Source organism: Betta splendens, chromosome 4 (genome assembly GCF_900634795.4).
Source record: "Betta splendens chromosome 4, fBetSpl5.4, whole genome shotgun sequence".
In the NCBI taxonomy this organism is placed as follows: domain Eukaryota; kingdom Metazoa; phylum Chordata; class Actinopteri; order Anabantiformes; family Osphronemidae; genus Betta; species Betta splendens.
This window is the reverse complement of record NC_040884.2, coordinates 16,329,550-16,351,813: the sequence shown is the minus strand read 5'-3', so window position 1 is coordinate 16,351,813 and position 22,264 is coordinate 16,329,550. Positions and strand designations below refer to the sequence as shown.

Below are 22,264 nucleotides of genomic sequence, written 5' to 3'. Positions count from 1 at the left end.
GAGCCTATATGCAACATAGGGAAGAAACCCCACTGTCATCACTTTGCTTGAGCCGTCCTTTGAAACTTTACAGAAATAATGACCAAGTTGGGCTCGTAAACACATGCGTCCTCATTATTCTCCCTGCGCAACTGAACAACAGGCTCAAACACTAGTTAAACCCTTTAGACTCTTCTTGTAGACACAACTTAGTTTCCACTTTGCTGCTTCCTCTTAAAAACCTTCCTCAGACCCAAACAAAAGGAACTGGACATATTGTCATTTGCCTAATTAAGGTTCATTGGTAGCAGAGCTCAGGGAGGCAGCGTGTGGGAGGTTCCGGTTACTCTCCTCATCACTTCCACTTGTACTTTCTGCACCAAGGAGCCGAATGTTAAGCAGGTCCGTCCAGAATCTCCAGGCTCATTGACACAGAGTGCATCTCCCCACTTGGCCCACTCAACACTTCCATAATAACAGTCATTATCTTCGGCACACATTTCTCTGCTTCATTTAAGCCGCTCCTAACAAGGGGCATCTATCACGCAGGTAGCAGCTCGGCGGTCGCGCTGACCTCCGCCGCGCTGATTTATTCCTGGCCGTCTCCTCACCCCCCCCCCCGTCCCGCCGTCCCGTCTTTCACCCTCGCTGCGGGACATCACGCGCCACCGTGAGCCTTTTTAATTACGGAGGCATCGTTTCAAACTTCATCAGTCCTGGGCGCGGGCAGGACGGGGTGACATGAGCAGCCTCCAGCCTCTCCGACATACAGTTCGGGTCATTTTCACAATAGCCGTGTTAATAGGCCAGGTGCATATTAGCAGCTGAGCTCCAAGCGCGCTTCAATACAACAATCAGACCTCCTGATGTTTGATGAAACTACCCTTCTCCTTGCATTACATTTCCTCCACAACACATTAGAGCTTTGCATTGACTGTAAGCCATATATTATGGGGTGTGAGATGAGAATGGCGGTGCTATTAGGAGCATCATTACTTTGATGGCGTCCTCTGCTCCGGTGCCTTCACGTGGCTGCAGGACTCCGAACGGCGCCAGTGGACAAACACTCCGCCTCTGACAGCGCCGTATTAAGCCAATTATTCACTATCAGGGGATTGTTTTCCACGACAATGTTTTGTTTACTCGACTTGAAAAACGTAGCGAGCCGGGGTGTCATCCAGAGCGCGGGCGGCCGAGATTGTAAACATGCCCCCCCCCCCCTCTCCCCTCCCTGCAAGAGGATAAATAAAAAGGCTGCTGTTGGAAGATTTAATTCTGAGAAGCCTCGCTCGGGGCCTCCGCGCGGCGCTAAGAAGCCCATCGCGAAAAGCCTTCAATTAGCGGAGTTCGCTTTCATCTTCTGGCCAAAGTCACCTTCGACAATCAAATTATCTCCAAATTTAAAACAACAATCGCTCCCCATCGATCAGGAGCCGTTAACTCCCAAACTATTCCCGTTGCCTTTCATGCAAACTTCCAGAGGTTTAGCTTCCTCAGAAACATACATGAGATAAAACGTATGGAAAGTCCTCTTCAAACGTGTCGGCAACTAAAGGTAAAACACACAAAGTTTATTATGAATAGCTGCTTTAATTTCTCATCACAAGGCACAGTGGAGTTTGTTTAATGCAGAGGAGGTGAACAGACACAAAGAAAGTTGGATAAATTACTTTGTGCCTTATTATTGAGATTTATGCCCTGTGTACTTAAACGCAGTATATTTCGGAATTACAGTATATATGGTAGAAATATTTAGGATTTAATGCATTAAAAACATTGTGATGACCAAAATAGCAGTTTTATATACAGTATTTAAATTAGACCAAACTACTTACTAACAACTGGTTTTCACCATTTTATTAAAATAACAGTATTTCCAGTGTCAACTGTAGCGCGGTGTTTCCTGGCAGTGAGTTCTAACAAACTCCACAAAGTAAAATAACTCATAAAAAGAATGATTTATTTCCCCCTGAATGACAAACAATTTGCTATGTTTGTTGTTTAAGAACTCCTGATTGCTGTGTTGTTTCCATCTAGATCACAGCGATATCCCGCTCTCGGTCTCATCAAAATCACTCCATCACAGCCGACAGAAGTAAATACCTTTTCCCCCAGACAGGATGAAGGGAGGAGGCTTGTCTACACTAAAAGCATTTTCACACTGCGGGACCAATCTCCGAGCACCATTGCCCTGACCAAGGTCATTTCTGTTCAAACAGCAAAGCTCAAGATGATGTAGTGAACCGATATCCCCGGGTCAGCATGGTACATTCCATCTCGGTAGCGTTGGGCGGTGTAAACTACCCCAGGGCTTCAGCATCCACAATTTTATGGTTCTAGAGGTTACAGCTGAGCGTGCTGATTTTTTTTTTCCAGGTGTAAAAAGGCTCAGCAGATGCTGCAAAATGCCCTTATCTCCCCATCCATTGTCAGCCCCAGATGTCCTGTAAGTAACGCTTCTCCTCCCTCAGCCTCGCCAGCATCTTCATGGCCTCCAGTTGGTCCACGCGCATCTCGGTTTTCATCATCTCCATCAGGGTGTCATTCACGTCCTTCGCCATGTTTTTGGCGTCTCTGAATGAAGTAGAAGCAAATACATATTAGGAATGCTGTGAATGAATGTGGTGATACAAAGCTCTCTGTGTGTGTGTGTGTGTGTGTGTGTGTGTGTGTGTGTGTGTGTGTGTGTGTGTGTGTGTGTGTGTGTGTGTACTGTGCCAGGCTGATATTTTTGTAAAACCAGCAGGAGCCGTTAGAGCAGAAGCGCATCCTGAAAGGAAATTGCTGAAATCTCTTTCTTGCTGTTGCAGCATATTGGGAGAGATTAGCAATCCAGCCGTGGTATTTCTGACTCCGACTCCGTTCGGATGCTTCAGAAGTTATTCGCTACAAAAGGTGAGGGGAGGTGATGGGCGAACGAGAGGAGAGAAACGCTAGACAGAGGAGACAGATATTGAAGGGGATGCGTCTGGACGGTGCTCGTGTGTCTGATTGTAGCGGTGAGGCAGAATCAATGTCCTGTGGTATGTAAAAGGGAGCAGGAGCTTATGTCCGCACCAGAAGTGGCCTCAGGCCCAGATTCCTGCCGTTCCACCAGCGGTAGGGAGCCAAACAGGACTTAGGGTCCTGACCCTAATCTGGTCTAAGGACTTGACAGCTGTCGAAACGTCCCTGCTGTGTCTGACTGAGCAAACCCACTATTAAGGGCTTTTAGAGTCACATTTACTCATTTAAGATATAAAATAGCGCATTATCATTTATTCTTTTGCACCTACTTCAGAGGCAAGGCTTCATTGCTCGTACCTTTCTTGTTGGGTGTCTTGTGTGAAGATTGTAGAATATTTCCTAAGCCGAACTCAAAAGTAATTCGAAAAACATAAATGCTCCAGAATTAGTGGCACTACTCCCAGACTCACCCGCACACATAGAGGCAGCCGCTGCGTTTGAGCAGGATGTCAGCGAGTGGCCGGCTGTTGAGCAGCAGGTTGTGCTGGACGTACCGGGGTCGCGCCTCTTCCTCCCCCCGCTCGTCCCTGGAAAAACACACCTTCAGGTGGTCCAGGGTGCCGCTGGACACGAAGCCCTGCAGCTCCTCTCTGGCAGCGGAAGACACACACACACACACACACACACACAGACATGACATTTCAGGTCACGGCGGATCAGACCTCGCCGACGCTCCTTCCTGCCATCTTGACCGGGCAGCGGCTGACTCGTAGGAGTGAATCTCGCCCAGGCTCGAAACGCGAGAGCCAAGATTCATTCGTTAGTTTGGAGAACAGCTGCGATAGTGACTGGGGGAGACGGCACCTGTCCGCGGAACAGATACACACATTTTTGATCGCAATCAAAGCATTGAGCCAAATCTGCATGCAGACACTTCACACCCAACAGATTTAGTTGTAGCTCCACTACTCCCTTAATATTTCCTATAAACAAATGTCAAATTCAATAAAACAGAACTCTGGGCAAAAGGTCTGAGCAAATCTGTACCAGGCAACCAATTTATGTTGTTTAATAAGAAAAAATATAGATTTCTTAAGCAAGGTCGGGCGACTGTTCTGAGCATCGTCTTACCACCAGTCCTTCCCAGCCTTGCCGTTGCTGTAGGTGTAACCTTGCTCTCTGCCAGTGTTTTACTTGCCAACTACTCCCGCTCCTGCCTCTTTTTTTACAGGGCCTGGGGTGCTGTTGGAAAGGAAGGGAAGGGAGGAGGAGGAGGACGGCAGCGAGGGAGGGGAGCTTTACTGTGGCTCTGAGGATCGGGTTTAACACACGAAACGGGCTAAAAAACACACAGGCAGCACCAAACCGACTCCTAACCATCCCCAGCACCGAGATCATGGGTGAAGGTCTTTGCCTCGGGGGGTGTGTGTTCTGCTGTAACCCCTAGACAACAGAAGCATTTTTCAATAACACACAGGAAAGCACATTGTGAATACTAAAAGAGAGGGAGAAGCATTGTTGCCTTTGTGAAATGTCCAGATTTCGCTGCCATGTTTACCTCGCCAACGTTTGATCAGAGACACGGCCATTAAAGGAATCGCGTTCTCTTGACCAACGCGTGTCGTTACACAGTCTGTTTGATGATGGAGGAGCGTTGTTTGTTTTACGACCGACTGTGAATCATCGTCATGGCCGACGCGAGCCCAGCAGGTCTCCGTCTCCTGTCTCCCCCCGCAGCACGGAATCGCATGCCTGGGAGATGCTGAGAGGATGGGGGGGGGGGGGGGGGGGGGGGGGTGACAGGCTGTCTGACTGGCATCAGTTAACGCTGTATTTATGCTACAGACTATTCTAAGAGGGCTTGTGCATTTCAAGGCCCGCCCTGGAACCGCGCTGGCTGCTGGAGACATCCAGCGGAGATGAACGCGGCTACGCAGGTACGCTGCTCTCTTTCCGCTAACCCATTTAAAATCGAGTACAACTCTTCACGGGTGGCTCATAAAACAGACTAATCGCTTTGGTCAACACTGTGGGGATGTTCATCAGAGGAGCCCACACTGTGAACAAACACTGCCTCGCTACCTGGCTGCGAGCTGGTATTTAACTAAGGGATAGAGGAAACAAAGGGGGGGAACAAACAACATCCTCTGATCCATTCTTGTGCGATTAAGGATGCTAATCCATTCGCACCATTTAATCCTTCGAAAGGAACTCGGCCAGTGCTGAGCGCGTGCCCGCCGCTGTCGCTATAGGAGCAGCTGATCAATAAGTATGTAGTTGCCTTGAGTCACAATGAGATGCCACTGCAACAAGAGACTAAAAGGATTTGTACAAAAAAATAATATCGGCCTTGATGAATAAAGCTTCTCATCCTCTAAGCGAGCACATTGTCATTGTACAATATCCGCAATAGACTGAAGAACACTATCAACTATGTATATAGAGAAAATATATACAGTTTTATATTTATATGAAGGGTGCAGATTTCAGTATGTGTAATATTAAGCGAAGGGATGTAGATAGAAACAGCAGGATACGATGCAAATCATAAAATTTTAAGGACAGGCTGAATAATGTAGTTAAAGGTGAACCTATAGAGCAGAAATGCAGCTTACCTGAACAGGTAGTCTCCGTCTCTATGGCGACAGCCAAAGAACAGCCAGGTTTCACCAAATGCAGCTCCGGGGGCCTCCTGCCTCTCCGTCTCCCTGGAAGTCAAACACCGGACGTAAGCGGTCGATGGGCACTAACGGCGCGGACCAGATGGAGGAGAGGGAGTCCTTCCTCGCAGCAAAGGTTAAAGAAGAGTGGTGACACCATTAAGCACTGTCTGCAATGACAATACACCGCAACTGGCTAATGCATGGAAACGACTGCACTCCGCAGCGGGGACATTATACGTATTATTACATTTCACCCAAACAAAGCGATAGATCCCATCGCTGCAGACGGTTACTGAATATTAAGCTGGGGCCTGGCTGCTTGTGTGTCCGTCTGTGCTTGCATGGAAAAAAAAAAAAAAAGCTGCTCATGCAAAATTGACGACTCCTGTGGCTTAAAAATTTGGCAAAGCTCCCCGAGTCCTTTGCAGGCCGCGGCGATGCAGCAGCACAAAGTGGCTCAGAGGATGGCCCTATCTGTGCCGCACACCTGCTGCAAGCGTAACAACAGCTGACCCCCCCGACCTTTCATGATGCCATCAGTCAGTGGACTCTGTGAAGAGGTCGGCGTTATCGTTGAGCGCTATCTGGAGGCGAGAGGGGAGAGGAAAAAAGGCGGGCGTTGAAGTGACCGACCGCAGCGCCGGCGCTGAGGGGTGTCGCGGGGAGGCGCCGAGCCCTTTGTGCCGCGCTGCTGCGCTTCCACGGCAAAGTGCCGCGTTCCCCCGAACCCCGCGCTTTTCCACGCGTGCGTACGTTTTGTGGTTTTAAGTTTTTCCACCCGGCACAAAGCGCAAACGGTACACAGCTCTTTGGAGTTGTATTGTGCATGAGCAGGTATGAAAAGCAGATATTAATACCCTCATTTCATGCTGCTTGAGTAACAGGCCATTTATTAGGAACTACTGTATTTTAAGAGAAATTACAGACTCCCCTCTAGATATTTCTCAAAAAAACATAAAAAAATAACCTGCTTGAAATTAGAATGTGTTCAAAAAGTTTTATTATCAGTTTAAAACAAGTTCCTCAATAAACAAGAAGCCTGAAAACAGAGCATTTACTGGTCAATTAATTCACTCATAACATGGGGAAATGTTGGAATGTTATGAGGACAAGAAGCACAGATCCGACAAATCCGAATATTTGACCTCTTAGCTAATTTAAACAAATATAGATATGGATAAAATGGTCAAAGGGCAGCCTTTTTAAGAATGTAAATACAAGTCATCCATTCATTTCTTACAGGTTTTTTTTTTACCGTCTTTATCTGCACTCTTGTAAATAAAAAGTCTTTATGGTGTGAATCATTTGATGGACAACATAATCTTTCAAAGCCCAAGAAGACATCTTTGCTTTGCTTTAGACATGTGAAACAGACAGACTGATGTTTTTCCACATTGCATCGATACCAGGATTAACATTTTATATTTAGTTAAATAACAAACACAGTTGCTGCTTCATGGTAATTAGCCTCGGTGAAAACACAAACATCGATGCTGTGAATACTTTGCTCTCCGGTCATAAAGTGAAAAGTTGACCAGCTAATAAAATTAGTTTGATCTTCGCGTCTAAACGAGGCCCGGTAGCGGAGCCGTCCAGCTGACTCGATCAGAACTCTCAGATCTCAGCCATTAACATCCTGGACGAGATCCTTCTGATCTGCAAACAGCCTCGAGTAAACTCATTTCAGTGAGCTCGTCTCTCTCCTCTCCCTGCCTGCCCTGAAGGGATCAATACCAATATGAAAAACCTGGATTCCATTCTTACCCCACCGGCGCCGCTCCCTGAATACAAATCACATCACATCACATCCTCACACTATAACAGGCTCCAATACATTCCCAGGGGGGAGGCAGCATCTACAGAGCACTCCATTTGGGGTCAAAATCAGAGACGGTTGCCTTTCAGTGTCATTTAAATGATCAGCAGGAGGGGGAAACTGCAAGCGAAGCTGAGGCAAAGACTTTGTAAACATCACAATTATCTCGTACCACTCGTCTGTTTTCCTTCGCAGCCCTCCACGAGTGGAGGCGAGCCGCTTTTCAGGCACAGAAATACAACAGGAGGAAAACAAATAACCCAAATGGAACAACAGCTGACGGTGTAATCACTGACATTTTGCAGCAGAATTACACCAATATACACAAACTAGCTGAAGTTTTAAAGTTTTAAAGGCTGTGACGAACAGGAAGACGCCGTCGCCTAATTGTAATTACACGGAGGAAGTGCAGCTCAGAATGCATTCGCAGAAACAAAAGTAACTTGAAAGCAAGTCGTCGCATGGAATGTGCCAAGTTTGCCTGCTGCCGTACCCACTTATTAAACTCAAACCGTTGTTCCGCCCAGAAGAGAAGCTTGTGGGGAGATTAAGGCAAACCACTCGCTAAAATACAATATTTGCCTAACTGTCACCGCTCGGAGCTAAAGAGACAGACGCTGAAAATCACCGTCTCCATAAAATCCTTCCACGCAAAACTACAGCAATCAATACCAGACTGCTGGGGTGCCTTATTAAAACCTCCCAGTACCACCAAGTGAGTCTTTGACCTTTTGAGAGTTCTTGTTATCAGCGCTGCAAACTCACACAAAGTACTTTCGAAAAAACGCCATTGATTAACAGTGAGGGTCGAGGGAGGTTGATGTGGAAGGATCGAAGCGCCCCTCGTGATATTTTGTTGCCTACAAGACCCCGATCTCGGGTGTCGGGGGCAGGTACAGCATCCCGTTGACAAACTGGCGATTGTTATCTCCTATCGGAGTGCAGCGCCAGCCGCCGAGGCTTTGTTTGGAATCTCAAGTTGGATTCTGTACGGTGCTGATCGCCACGACAGGTTTCTCCCTCAGCCCTCCAACACAGGTGGTGTGCAGTCAGCGGGGGAGAGGACGGGAGGCAGAGAGACAGTGAGCTTGATGGATATAGTCATACAACATTATTTCATTAATGAAATAGTTCCATATTTAAAAATAATAGCGATGAACTCAAGGACGCTTGTGATAAGGGGCTGCAGAATCAATCTATGTCTGAGGGGTTTATTTGCAAAGACGGGTCATAAATGAAACAATTAAAAGTGGATTTTGATATTATAAATGTGAGACAGTGACGTCTGCCCCCCCTTCAAGGATCAAAGCAAGGCTAATAAGCTCCTATCACCACCTCGCACCACAGTCGTGTCCCTCTGGCTCAACCTTGATCCTCACGAAGAGGAGTCTGTCTGCGAGTGGTGTGACCGGGTCAATCTGGAAACACGCGCTATCTCCAGCACTGCTGCATCCCAAAGGCGCAAACACCTCTCACCCGACGCCACTGCCCCGCAATCTGCTGCAGACGATCCGCCGCCGCCGAAAGTGACGGCCGTGTCACCTTTCAGAGCAATCGCCCACCATTACAGAGGAGTCATCCAGGGGATTTAGAGACAATTGGAGATGACTGGGGCATAACCTCATTTATACAAAGCCATCCAAGAGTTAGACGTGTCAGCCTGACTAAAAAGGCTTAGTCCGCTTTCTGACAAGTCATGGTAGCTGTGGGCCCGGTTCGGCACAGATGAATTAGCCCGAGTGGGGGAGCTTCAGTCACATTTAATCCTTTTGACAGGTCATCTTCTTGGAATCTTGATTTAGCCATCAATTCAGAAGCTCGGGGAAAAAAAAAACTACACTAAATGTCACGTTCTGTATACGATTCCTTCTTCCAAATCACGGCCATCCTCAAGCATTTAGACAGTGATGCTTAAACAAGCTGCAGAGATCTACTACATGCTCAATATCATCTGGACAGCTCATCTGAAATAGCAGAAATGCTTCACTCCATCGATGTGGCCCAACCTACTGGACTGACTTTACCATTAAATCAATGATGCTCCATGTGGTGCTTGGGCTCCTTGCTGTTCATTAACATCGTGTCACGGCCATGTGCATTGACGTGGGCCTAATTTATTCACATGAAGACGACTGAAGCATTGGAAATTAGACCCAGCGTGATCGCAGCCTCCGCCACCGGACTCATTACACCTTATGAGACGTACAAGACGTGGACTTTTATCGGGTTTGAGCGGGGTCTCGTTTTATTGTCTCTGCACATTACGCAAGGATGCACACAGATGATTACTTGATAAAACAATATCATGAGGTCGTGTTGAGTTTGAGGTACCTTTGCTGAAGGAACCCAACAAAGGGGGCGACTCCTGTGCCTGGTCCCACCATGATGAAGGGCACCGATGGGTTAGACGGCGGCCGAAAGCAGCAGTTGGGTCTCAAACTCACATGGATCTAGGGTCAAAGGTCATTAGAAAGCACTAAAAACAATGAGAGTAATTACACCAATGCTGAGAGGCCACTGTGGGCCCACCAATCTATTAATTGATCTACTTAATATTCTAAGACATACTAATGAGAAAACTCATGAACCCCATTGAAATCCATAGAGTCTGTGGCAGAGAGGATTTACTTGCTTCAATTTAATTTTTTTAATTAACCACACGCACGCACGCGCAACCGGTGCAGAGATTTAGCGTCTGGCACATTAAAATCCACAGGAGTTTGAAGCATGTAGCAGAAACACACTGAATCCCCAATGCCAGACGCGGCACAATTTTCCGATATTCTACCTTCACTTTCACTCAAGAACCTCTTGAACTGTAATATTTAAAGGAGAATGGGCCCACTCTCGCTCTATTTTATTAGGAAAAAGCTCAGCTCAGGCAAAGAGCACCGCCTGTTGAGGTGTGTGTATTTGCTCATCTGTGTGAGTGACAGTTCCAGCCATTAGAAACTGAATGCTTGTACAAACTTGAACACACACATTAAAGAGTGTGTGCGAAAAGCCCAGACCAACAGCTCACCAATTAGTACCCTCTGGTTGCCTACTCAGCTCTGCTCATTACCTTTGGCGAAGCCGGGCTCAGAGAGGAGTCGGCCTTTGCGGGTAGAACCAGGCCGGGCTTGATGAGGTCCGACAGCCAACCGGTGCACAGGCCTCGCCGCCCCACAGGCCGTCCAGAGCACGCCGGCAACTCCACCACGCTGAAGACCACGTGCAGCCTCCCCGGGTGCCGGAGACGCGAGCTGGGGAGACGGGAGAGCGGCGTTGGCGACGGAGGGGAAGGCAGAGATAAAAGGGAAACAAACAGGACGAGAGCGTGCGCCAGGCAGCGACACGCCGGAGATGAAGTGAAAAACAAGGAAAAATACAGAGTAACAGAAAGAGAACAGATGGATCCAGAAAGGCACAACAGGGAGGATCAATTCTCAAGAACAGACAGCGAGCGCCAACTAACAATGCAGAAGCTCAGTTAAAGGACAGCTGATAAAAATAACAAGGACACAGGGACGTGAGAACACGAGATGAGGCTCAAGATACAAATTTGGACATGTTTAAAAAAAAAAAAAAGGGAAATATGGCTTGTATTCATAGAAGATTCAAAATTGCAGATACACAGTGGAGATCAGTGTTTTCAGACATGTTGAGGTACTTCAACTACACCTGCAGGACTACAGGTAGGCAAACTCGGCTCAAAGAGGCAAAAATAATAACTTTCTGTCTTGCTTCAATAAAACCTGCATCGCCTTCATCTTTGTTCCAGCTGAAGCACTCCCCAGCTCCCTCATCCCTCACTCTCCCGTTCCTCTGAGCCACCGGAGACCTCTATTGACCACAGCATCAATAATGCAGGCCTCTAATGTCTCTGCAGCATCTGATAAACTACAGCCACCATCTCCCCTGTCCGTCTCCTTAGTCTGTAGGCAAACACACACACACACACACACACACACACACACACACACACACACACACACACACACACACACACACACACACACACACACACACACACACACACACACACACACACACACACACACACACACACACACACACACACACACACACACACACACACACACACACGGCTAAGAGAGGGACTAATGAGAGGTGCGCTGAAATTCTGACAATGCATTAGACGTTGCCGTTCCACACAAGTTCAGCGGACCTAATGGCCAGTAGCTAAACAAGAAGAGCAAATCAATGAGTGGCTAAGTGAGGCGAACATTAAGAACAGCTGGGCCTATTTAAACAAGGCGCAACGCAGCTAAAGGCCACAAAATATTTACAGTCCGCTCGGCACGCTTCCCTTCGACCGACTCGTACTGGAGGGACCCCCATAGCGTCGCCACTGACCCAGCGGCTGTCGACCTCACCGCTCCCACCTAGACTCTAATAAACGCGACCGGTTGCATCTGAAACCAGTTTCATGTTCCTTCAAAGCCACTTCGTCACATGTTGAGATGTCGGCAGATGCGCGGGTGCAGACGCGAAGGGAAGATGAGAACGAGCAAACCGGCAGCGTGCACTGTGCACATTTGCAGGTGGCCGGAGAGTCTCCGCTGGGCAACGTGGCTTCTCCTAATTGGCATAAGTGGGACTGCTTTCATCTTGCCGGATGACAGCGCGAGACGACCATCAGGGAGAAGAGGCCCACGTACTCTCAACAAGGGCTCTTCGCCAGATTCTTAGCACGTGAGCAGCAGCGACGCCGTCGTGGGCGCAAGGAGCCTCCATGACAAAAGACAAGGCATCATGGGACGCCCCAAGATGGCGCTTATGATTCACATATGCTAATCCAGGAATCTGCCCACCTCGTCAACACCAGAGAGCCTCTGGACCACCACCAAATAAACCGCTGCAATAAGATTTAGACAAACTGTGAATCTACCCGCAAGAGTAGATGTGTTGGCGGAATTTTACTGGAATGCTCAAATAAACGGGAGGCCTCTCTTTGTTATAGTAGAGTAAATAGAATCACCTAATCATAACATGCCGTGGTTTTACATTATGGCCACTCTTGTGCAAGGTAGAGCCTATAACTTATGTAAAGGGGACCTCTCCCTGCAGAGGAAACCCGGGTCCTTTGGAGTGTGTAGGACACTCGGCAGCGTTTAATGACTCCGTGGTGGCGTTACCCACTTTCTATGCAGATGCGTGCCGTTGCTGGGGCCGGGACAAAACAGCGGCAGCGCTTACATGTCTTAGAGGCAAACTCATTAAAAGGTAAGCTTTTTAGCAGAGTAGGTGGCCGGAGCAGGCCGTGCATGTGCAGGCTGCTCCAGTCCCTCGCTGCCAAAACAAGCAATCTCCACCTGAGAGGATGATAGAGCCTTTCCATTATTAGTTCAAATATATTCAGGAATCATTGTTCATTTTCCATGTATGAAGTGACAAAGCCTAATAAACTTCCTGGACCTCTTGATGGTATAATAACAACTTCTGTCAAATTATTTGAATGCCCAGGCCAATACTTGGCAAGTGGTGTTTTCTAGCCACCATCTAGCTAGAGTGTATGATCAATATATACTTTATTATGTGTACCCCAAATGTAGCGCTTAGTAAATAAGTATTTACAGCTGCAGAAGATCAAGCTGCACACAAGAGGAAATAGAAACATGCTTTAAGGTTTACTACACCAAAAGATCAGGTGTCTTACAAAACATCAGCATTCAGCTATATAAACACAACAAACAGGAGGCAACGCTGTCCATTTGGATGCATTTCAAATAAATTATGTTGAGAATTACTGGCTGTGTCTTGCCTGTTTCGAAAAGGTTATTTAACAGACTCCTGAGCAGAATCCATCAACTGCTAAATTTGACATTTCTAAACAAATGAGGGGGAGGGGGAAAACCACATTCCTGTTGTAGCTACGAAAATGATAAGTGTTAAATTAGATATTAATGAACCCTGGAACATGCCGTCATTTAAATAGTTCAGCACAACAAATGGCAAAACACAAGTTTTCCATTTGTTTTTTAACGTAATCTAAGAAAGTCCCCAAGCGCTGATGTCTTATTCACTGGACATACATTATAAATGACACAAAATGCATACAAGGACTTTATTTTCCATCAAACATTGCTGTCTTAGCTGAAATTATTTACATATAGTTTACAAAAGTAATAAGGTAGGACATACAGATTTAGACATTTTCCTCCAAATAAGTAAAGCTAAAAAGCATAGTTGTCTGAAAAAATTCTGCCGTCACCTTACCTGGCTGCTGAATAGGGCCTGGGCTGCAGCTTCGGCAAATGTTCTGAAAGGCAAGCACACGCGTCAATCATCCTGCAGCCTGGCTAAGATTCTGTTACACAGACACCCGCCAAATAGAGGAGACAAAATATATAAACGTCTACCGGGTCCACGGGGACGTGCTACCTTCCAATCCATCCCCGATAACCCCCACCCAGGTTACAGTCTTGTTTCTAGGACACACTTCTATATTTATGAAAATACAAACTCAGGGTTATGAAATCCCAAGTGTCCAGATCTGGAGTCAGTGGGAAACAGATTGCTTATGCAGACCTTATTTCTACGCCGTTCCATGAAGGTGCCCTCTTTTGGGTAATATGTGGCGTTCATTGCATTCATCAGGGGCGTGTCAGGAAAAATCAGGAGAAACTTTGAGTTGAGTTTTCACCCAGCAGCAACAGGGTCATTTGCTGTGCTGTGGCGTTACTGTGATTTGTGATGCACTTGGGTTTTACTTGCATCTCGGTGATGTGTGGACTTGTGAGGGCGAAGCTGCACCACATACACCAGCTGAGACACATTTCTCTGTTAAATTGCTGAGAAAGACAAACAGCTCGGCTAAATCTGTTCTACTCCGCGTGTATGGATTCCTCTGACATCTAAACAGCGCAGGATGTTAGGAAGACAGTGGCGCATTTTCATGTCCATTTGTCTCCGAGCTGGGATTTTCTTCTTTTTTTTCCCCCAAATGGAGCGGCAACAACAGTACGGTTTGAACAGCACTGCCCAAACAGCGCTGCTCTGTTGAGGATCACACAATAATTAAAGAAAAGAGGATCAACGGTTGCAAAACACCTCAATACTAAAAAGCTCACATATTTAAGATTTTAAAACATAAATATCTTCTTTTGCATCTAAATTCCCAAGTGTGCTGTGGAATGTCAACATTCAATTCTGAAACTTCACAGTCTGGCAGTCAAGAAGACGAAGAGGAGCTTTGTTCAGGGTGTCATCTCATTGATATGGAAAATAACTTTCAGAGCGTGCGTGCGTGCGTGTGTGTGTGTGTGTGTGTGTGTGTGTGTGTGTGTGTGTGTGTGTGTGTGTGTGTGTGTGTGTGTGTGGAGCAGAGCCAGGGACAAAGCCAGTTACTTGACAATAGACATTGTTGAATTTTTTCCCCCTTTGTTAAGAAAATTGTCTTGTAGTATTTTTCCCTTTCATGTTTGTTTGATTTGATTTTTATTGAATAATCATTTTGTCCATAGGATCTTACAATAAGTAAATTCAAACTACTAGAACAAGATATTTAACGAGGCTGTGTAATTAATGATAAATTGCAAATTAAGGAGCGGATTATTTTCAAGGTATATGATTAGAGGGCAGGTTAACTTTTAAAAAGGCTCCATGATTGCAAACAACGCAACTCGCAGTAAGTGATCTGTTAATTAATATTCAGAAATAATTAAGACGAATCATTCCTGCTTCCAAATCCTTTTTTGCACAAATCATCACATATACAGATTTCCAGTAATCCTCTGCATCAGTGAAAATAAACTCCCCATCACAAGGTGCATCGTGTACGTTAACAATCCCGAAGGCTGCACGGTGCTCCAGTTGCTGACTTTCCGTCAGGGAATGACAGCACATGTCTGAAGCAGAGAACGATCAATCCATCATCTCATATCACTGTACCATGATGCTACTTCTGGTAGATTCAATGGCTAGATCACTTTTTTTGTTGCAGTGAGAGACTCTGGATACAGATTTCATCTGTAAAAAAATAAATAAATAAAAAGGCAGTCCCAGGGTGACTGCTTTGTTTTTGGAAATGATCCTTTTCAGGAGCATCATCGATCATACTGCACAACAGCATAATCTACTGCATATCAAACATGTCTCTCTGCTGCACTTTATATGCTGTGGTACAATTGTAGTGGACGAAAGATGAGATAGCAATGCGGCAAAGCATTAAAGTTATACTTCTTAAGACGTATGGATGGCTTCCGTGGCTGCAGACGAAATTAAGGCAGTTGTTAGCATTAAAGCATTAAGAGCAATACTCTGGGAACTGTCTAAGCCTGCACATGGAAAATTAAAGTTGCTCTGAGAAACATCCTGCTAAGTTAAAGTTTCCAAAACCCTTCAATGACTGTCCCAAAGCTTTGTAATATACCTAAAAACTAAAGGGGGAATGTGCAGTATGTCTATGACGAGGGAAATTTATTTTAAATTACAAGACGTTCTTTAGAGAGAAGATGATGTACCCTCTTGAAGTAAATGCATATCAGCTTTACAGTCAAGCTGAAAAATAAAATAAAATAAAAAAAAAGAAGAAAACTGCCCCTGGTACAACTTTACTTGAGCCCTGCAGCAAAGTAAATTGAAAAAGATGCTCATCGACAGCTTTCAGTTCACTGGGGTTGTGACCCCCACATTTTCATCTGACACACGATATGAAACAGTGGCCCATAAGAGAACGGCTGAAAGTAGGAAGCAGGTATCCTTCTCAATTTATAGCCAGTGTTCACTTTTATACCCAGCCTGCACTTGGCCAAAGACACCTGGGCCCGGCCACTGCACATCTCTCCTCATTATTTATAGTTAGTGTAGAACAGCATAAACCTGATCAGCAAACACCTCCCCTTCGGTCGGGGTAATGAAGCAGTAAGTGTGGAAAAAAGGCTGCAGCGGTGACACACTGAGTCAGAGTTGACCATTAACCTATGATCTGAGCTGAACCTGTGCTCTCATGTCCTTGAAAACCTTAAAGGGTTTCCAGTAAAAAGGTCCCACGTCCCCCCCAACTAACAGCTGCTGCCCTGAAGGGCCTGTGGCTGCACATTTTTCATGAGGCCACAATTTGTCCTGATTTCTGCCAATTTCTGCATCAGTTAACCACTGAAAAAGGTGCTGCGGTTGGCGCGGAGGCCAAAAATAACCGACATTGGTTCAGGCCGCGAGTTGTGACACAGCTGTTTTAAAGGACAGTTCGACTTGTGTGTGGCGCTGCCGCCAACTAATTTCACTGTTTGCCAAGTCTTTGTCACAGCTTATTAAATCTATATGGGATGAACAGCCAACGATCATAATGAGCTGAGAGAAAATGTTGGTTTTCGACCAGCAGTTGTCTTAACGGGTCAAAGGAGGTGTAGATGGCGCACGGCAGCCAAAAGATGGTCAATATTATTAACAGGGCGCAGAGTAATGAATAAACCGAGAAAATCGCTCCTGTCTCGCAGCTATTATATTCTCAGGAACAGCGACACAAAACCCATATTCAAGCAACATGGAGTTAAAAATGAGACGAGGAAATGAATGTTGACCCTTTGGGGAGTCCTGTGATGCACACTGCCTGACCGTGCTGTATAATTAAACACAGTGACAAACACCAGGCTTCAAGTGAATGTGCACATAGAACTGAATGACTGAGGCTACAGTGACCCCTAGTGGATGGGAATGAGACCCTAATAATAATAACAGTATAAACAATTGTTTGCTTAAACAACTTAAAAGGCAACTTTCAACTAAATATGAATCTATTATGAAAAAAACTAACATCTTTGAAATGTTAGGTATTAGTCTGTTTTTGTTAAATACTCAATATTCATAGTAACACAAATTTGACATGAAAGTAAAAATAAAATCAGAAACGGGATGATCAGATGTTGTAGCTAAAAGTGCTTTTAATGCTGCCTAATTATTACGGACTAGAGACGACGGCTGGGATTCTGACCTATGAGGAGGCTGAGTGGCGGTGAGCAGGACGGGAAGGCCGTGAGAAGCTCCAGAACGCTGAGGCTCGGGTCCCTTACGTACAGGTTGTAATCTGCAGCGCCTTGTTTGCTGCACAGCTCCTGCAGCCTCCTCCTCTGCCCACTGTCCCCTGTATGATCCACCAGCGCTCTCAGGAAAGCCTGCCAGACAAACCACACAGATGATGTACACAAAGTCGCCGAAAACGGGTCCGGAACTCTGTTGGCAGCAGTGGTCGCGATTTACTGATTCAGGTGCCTACAGGATTTACATCCATACATGAGGGCCTTTGTATATTTTCTAATAGACACATGGGGCTGTAGACCTTGACACCAGACAGTTATGCAATACAGACATTTTAATATGCACAGTGTACTTTCAGCCTCCATGAATGTTTCATCTGGTTTTTCAGTGTTTAAGTTGGGATGAAACTAACAAGGCAAGAGGCATTTTTTCTAACCTTGTGGCAAATTAATCAAAATCAAACAATACAACCATTAACTGCTAAATCTGCATAACACTAGGCACAGTTTAATTGGTACTTCACCCCTGATAGCTTATTGTTGTTGCAGGCAGTGGATTAAAGAGATTGTGAGAACATATTAAAATGCAGCACTTGATCGATTTCGTTCCACATCTACTAATCAATCGTATCTGGTAATCAGGACTTTACAATTTGTATCATTTCAGTGATTCACTGTGATAAATTAATACGCAGAGATTAGTTCCACATTTTTGGAGCGTGTATTGAAAAATATACGACTCGTGTCTCGTGAAGTAAATCCAGCACTTCAAGAAGATTTGTGTAATGTAAGTGTCTGGATGGAATAATATTCAGCAACATCGGGCAAATTGCTGATTCAACTAATACAGTTTTATCCACCTGCACTTGAAGCTATTATTATGACTTATATTTACTGAGAGGCTGAGGTGTTTATCTTTTACTATCTTAAAAAAACACAGGATTAAAAACTTATAGGTGTTGTAAATGCTTTAGTAAAACAGATTAACAGCTTGGACTGCACACACAGGTCTTGTAAAATAAAAGCCTTACTTCCTTTCAGTGCTGGAGACAACAGCGTGACCTGAAACTATCAATTTACAGCGTGTGCAGAAATTAATAGCACAGAATAAAGAGGGTGGATGCCAAATCATTGCAGTGTTTTATACAACGGTTAACGACTGAAAAGTAAATTTAGTTTTAAAGTTAATTAGACTGTAATGTTTTCACTCAATAACAAATAAAAGTGGGATAATGAAAGCGTAGCGTGGCAAAAAACATATTTTAACAGTGGAAATTACAAACAAGACAGGCGAGAACTATCACTCTGGTAATGGTGTTGTGTGAATATGGTCACATCAGCAGCTGAATTTAGGCAAAGGGGTCATTTAATATTGACTCATAAGTCTCAGTCGCTTCCAGAGGGCCAAGCAAGTTTAATAGTCAAATTAAATCCTCCCAGACATTAATGAGCTGTATGTTACATAAAAGGACCACAACAGTGACAGTCTACAATACCTTCTTAGGAACGCTTCTTATGTCGAGACACCATGTGAGCAAGTACTGCAGAGAAGCCGCCTCAGGGACGAATGACGGTACCTGGGCACCTACAAGCCGGGAGGAGACAGCCAACATTAATACGCAATGCATTCGTGTCACATTTTATATTATGAACCCATGTTGAAGTTATACACTGCCTTTTTTCTTGGTGTCCTTTTTTAGGGAAACATGGACTTGATAGTTCCTCTGGTCCTGGAGACCCAATCTCTGTAGAATGGAATCCACTTCAGAGGCGTCCATTGGGCAGAACACGTCCAATGAATCCCCAGGCTGATAGACCAATGTTGGGTGTTCCTATAAAGGAAAAATAATCTTTATTAGTAGTTCTATACTACAATCTGAATTCATCCCTATGGCTTGCAGTAAGACATCAACCTCTTGTCAAACTCACAGAGATGTTCAGTTCTAGGAGAAAGGCTTTCTTGACTGAATCTCCTCTGCTTAGCTGAACAGCCCTAGATATGGGGACCTCATGCAAAGCCCCTTTGTTCGGCGGTCCATCAACCTAAAATGACAACTACCATGAGCTTCAGGGCACAAAGGGTGGTTTTATCAGCAGCACCACTCCTCTACATACCTGTTCTATGGTGTCCACGTCCTGAAGAGAGACATCCAAGTAGGGCGGAGGCAAAGCAGGAACATTAAGAGAAGACTCTGACAGTGGAGGCAGGGAGACTGTCAGAGAGGCTGCCAGTGCAACAGGGGGAACTCCGGCATCAGTCTTCTCTGTCTTTGGTAACGATTTAGACACACTGGCAGTGTCGGAAAACTCAGATGCCAACTTTGGGTTTGGCCTGAGATCAGAAACTGCAGTCTGTGTAGCAGAAGGCGAGGATGAAGCAGCAGATGCATGTTTAGAGTCTGTGTTTACTGACGCTTCAGCGGACCTGCGGTTCTGCTGGTCAGTAAGGCTTAAGAGGTTTAATTGGACATCTGGAGCAGATGAATCAGGAGATTCCTCTGTTGAATCGCCCACTGTTCCTTTCAAGTGGGCAGAAGCCATTTTCAATAAGGCTTGTTTGATAGCGTTCCACAATCCTTGAAGCCAGGGGTCCACAACTAACTCCAGCCTGGAGAGGGCAGAGTCCACAAGATAAAAAAAATGCAGCAGTGAGAGAAGGGAAGCTTTGCGGTTTGGTGAAAAGGCTGAAAGTTGGATGACTACAAATTATTTCACTGCAGAACCTACCCTACACCATCATCTGCATATCCTGTCGCATAGAATTGTTTGGCTCCAAGTTCCTGTAGACGATGCTCAACCGTTTTCCCGCAGTTGCAGAAATTTGCATAGTTTGTGTCTCCTAGAGCTGGCGAGAGACAGGAAAACACATGAAGATTTTTCAATTCAGTAAAGTAAACATGAAGTGATCTGCATTGTAATGATGTACACAAATATGTTTCACAAATCAAAGTTCTACTTTTTTTTTCAGATCAGCTGCAACAGAACTGCCTCAGTCCCTCGCAGCATGATTTACCTAAAAGTGCATATGAAAGGTGTTTATAGTGGTCAGCGGAAAGGCTCTTCTTTTTGATGCGTCTTACAAATTGGAGGGCATTGTCAGGCGGTTCCCCGTCTCCAGTAGTCGACAGAATAAAAACCACTGGGGCATTCTCCTTCTCCAAATTGTACTGGAACCAGTTATATGATTAATCAATGACTGGTGTTTCCACAGTCCATATAAATAAAAAACAATTATTGCCATTGACCATGCAGCATGAGAGGAACTTTCCAAGCAAGGATTTATGTAAAGTTAGCCACAGTTACCTTCTCGTTCTGGTTCAAGCAACTGAGCTGAACAACCAGCCCGTGTTCCTCGGCCTCCTCCGCTATCCCCTCTGCTATGGACTGGGCTTGGCCTTTCTGGGACCCGTACAGAACCACAAACCGAGAATTCACTTCACAGGGCATCCTAGGGCATAAAACATTTTTTTTAATTTACATGCTGTAAATAACTAATGTTTTTTTAAAAACCTACATGCTGGCATAAAGCACAGGTTTGTGTTTTCTCCATTCTTTGCATTATTTTTCATGTCAAAACTGTTGCCAGTACCTGTATATACACAGCACAGTTGAACAGTTCATCAGAAAACAACATGTCACAATGAAATCTAATGTTTCAAAATAAGCATTGTATGATTAAGGTCATCAAAACGATTGGGTTAGGGTTTTCACCGTAAACAGAGGGTAAAAAACACACTATTATACCATGAATGTGCATGTGTTTAAAAAACATGTACCATGGAGAAATGACATCTACCAAACGTGTATAGCAATATATATAACACACAGTATGTAAATTTATCAATTGCCCCCAGGAACATGTTGCTGAGAGTTTCATCCACCTCTCACTTGATCTTCTGCCTGGAAATACAGCAATAGAAATCGGTTCTGTTCTGACTGTCTGGAGAACCATACGCTCCTTCTCTATGTTGTAACAAATGTCACAACAGGACTCAACAGTGGACAGTGGAAATTCTCCCAATATCCTTGAGTGGGCACTGAACTATTCCTCACGGACATCAGTATGGTAAAAATCTTACATTGTCCAACACAACTAGACCTGCTTGACATCTCTCACAACTCAGCTTCATTAGGGCGTCAACTGATTAACAACCACAAGCGTGGCACGCTTGTGTTTATAACTGGCAGAGAGGCAAGAAAACACGTCCGCTTGCCTACAAACTACAACATTACGCAGGTAACTGCAGCCTGCCATAAAACCACCGTCGCAACGCAGCCTTCCCCTGATCACAGCTGACCAGCTGAAGCCCTGCCCGGAAGTTACGTCACTATTTATTTAACACTAACAGCGTTAGATAGTCTGCACGTGGAGCCGATGATGTCATTTCTCTTGTATATGTAACTTATCTGCTCCATACAGCGAACAAAACGGTGTCACATCTCATTATCTGGAATTGACAACTCCGTTCAAATAGCAGACATTTGTCCTGACTGATCTAACCCATAGTAACATAGGGAAACTGTTTTAAATAACAATGTATAATACAACATGGTTATTAATGCGGTGTTAATTTAAATTTCATATTCTATACCTCTTAATGTGGCACTTCAACGCTGCCCTTCCACATATGCTCTTGCTGTGTGTAACAAGCCGTCCCCTAATAGTTGTAACACTGAAACTCTCGCGAGATTTCAGTAGATTACATGTGATCGGAACCAACCACATTACACAAAACTATATGTTTTAGGACCTCGTTTTAAAAGTTGTCAATGAATAGCATATTATTGTTATTCTGAAGTGTTTCGAAGAAAACATAACCGCGTTGTCTTTGTGAATAAAGGTGCGCCTAAAAAAGGGAAACAGTCGACGCTACTTGGTT

At 45.1% G+C, this 22,264-nt stretch overlaps 1 protein-coding gene across 3 annotated transcripts; it reads right to left on the bottom strand.

Annotated features, from left to right (window-relative positions):
* Window positions 1–1,549: 1,549 nt before the first annotated feature.
* On the bottom strand, window positions 1,550–22,226 carry mtrr (5-methyltetrahydrofolate-homocysteine methyltransferase reductase). Of its 3 annotated transcripts, none has more exons than XM_029146896.3 (15): window positions 21,977–22,217; window positions 20,688–20,832; window positions 20,398–20,551; window positions 20,112–20,229; window positions 19,500–19,992; window positions 19,314–19,427; window positions 19,060–19,216; window positions 18,881–18,969; window positions 17,342–17,522; window positions 13,627–13,669; window positions 10,469–10,649; window positions 9,736–9,854; window positions 5,541–5,633; window positions 3,396–3,575; window positions 1,550–2,553 (listed from the first exon to the last, which is right to left on the bottom strand). In XM_029146896.3, exons 1-15 carry the CDS (start codon window positions 22,108–22,110, stop codon window positions 2,409–2,411), a joined length of 2,346 nt encoding a protein of 781 aa, XP_029002729.1. In that variant the 5' UTR covers window positions 22,111–22,217; the 3' UTR covers window positions 1,550–2,408. The 3 variants fall into 3 exon arrangements, with proteins under 3 accessions (XP_029002729.1, XP_055364159.1, XP_040926307.1); XM_055508184.1 differs by lacking the exon at window positions 21,977–22,217 and adding an exon at window positions 21,464–21,659; XM_041070373.2 differs by lacking the exons at window positions 1,550–2,553; window positions 3,396–3,575 and having other exon boundaries at window positions 5,598–5,705; window positions 21,977–22,226.
* Window positions 22,227–22,264: the final 38 nt, after the last annotated feature.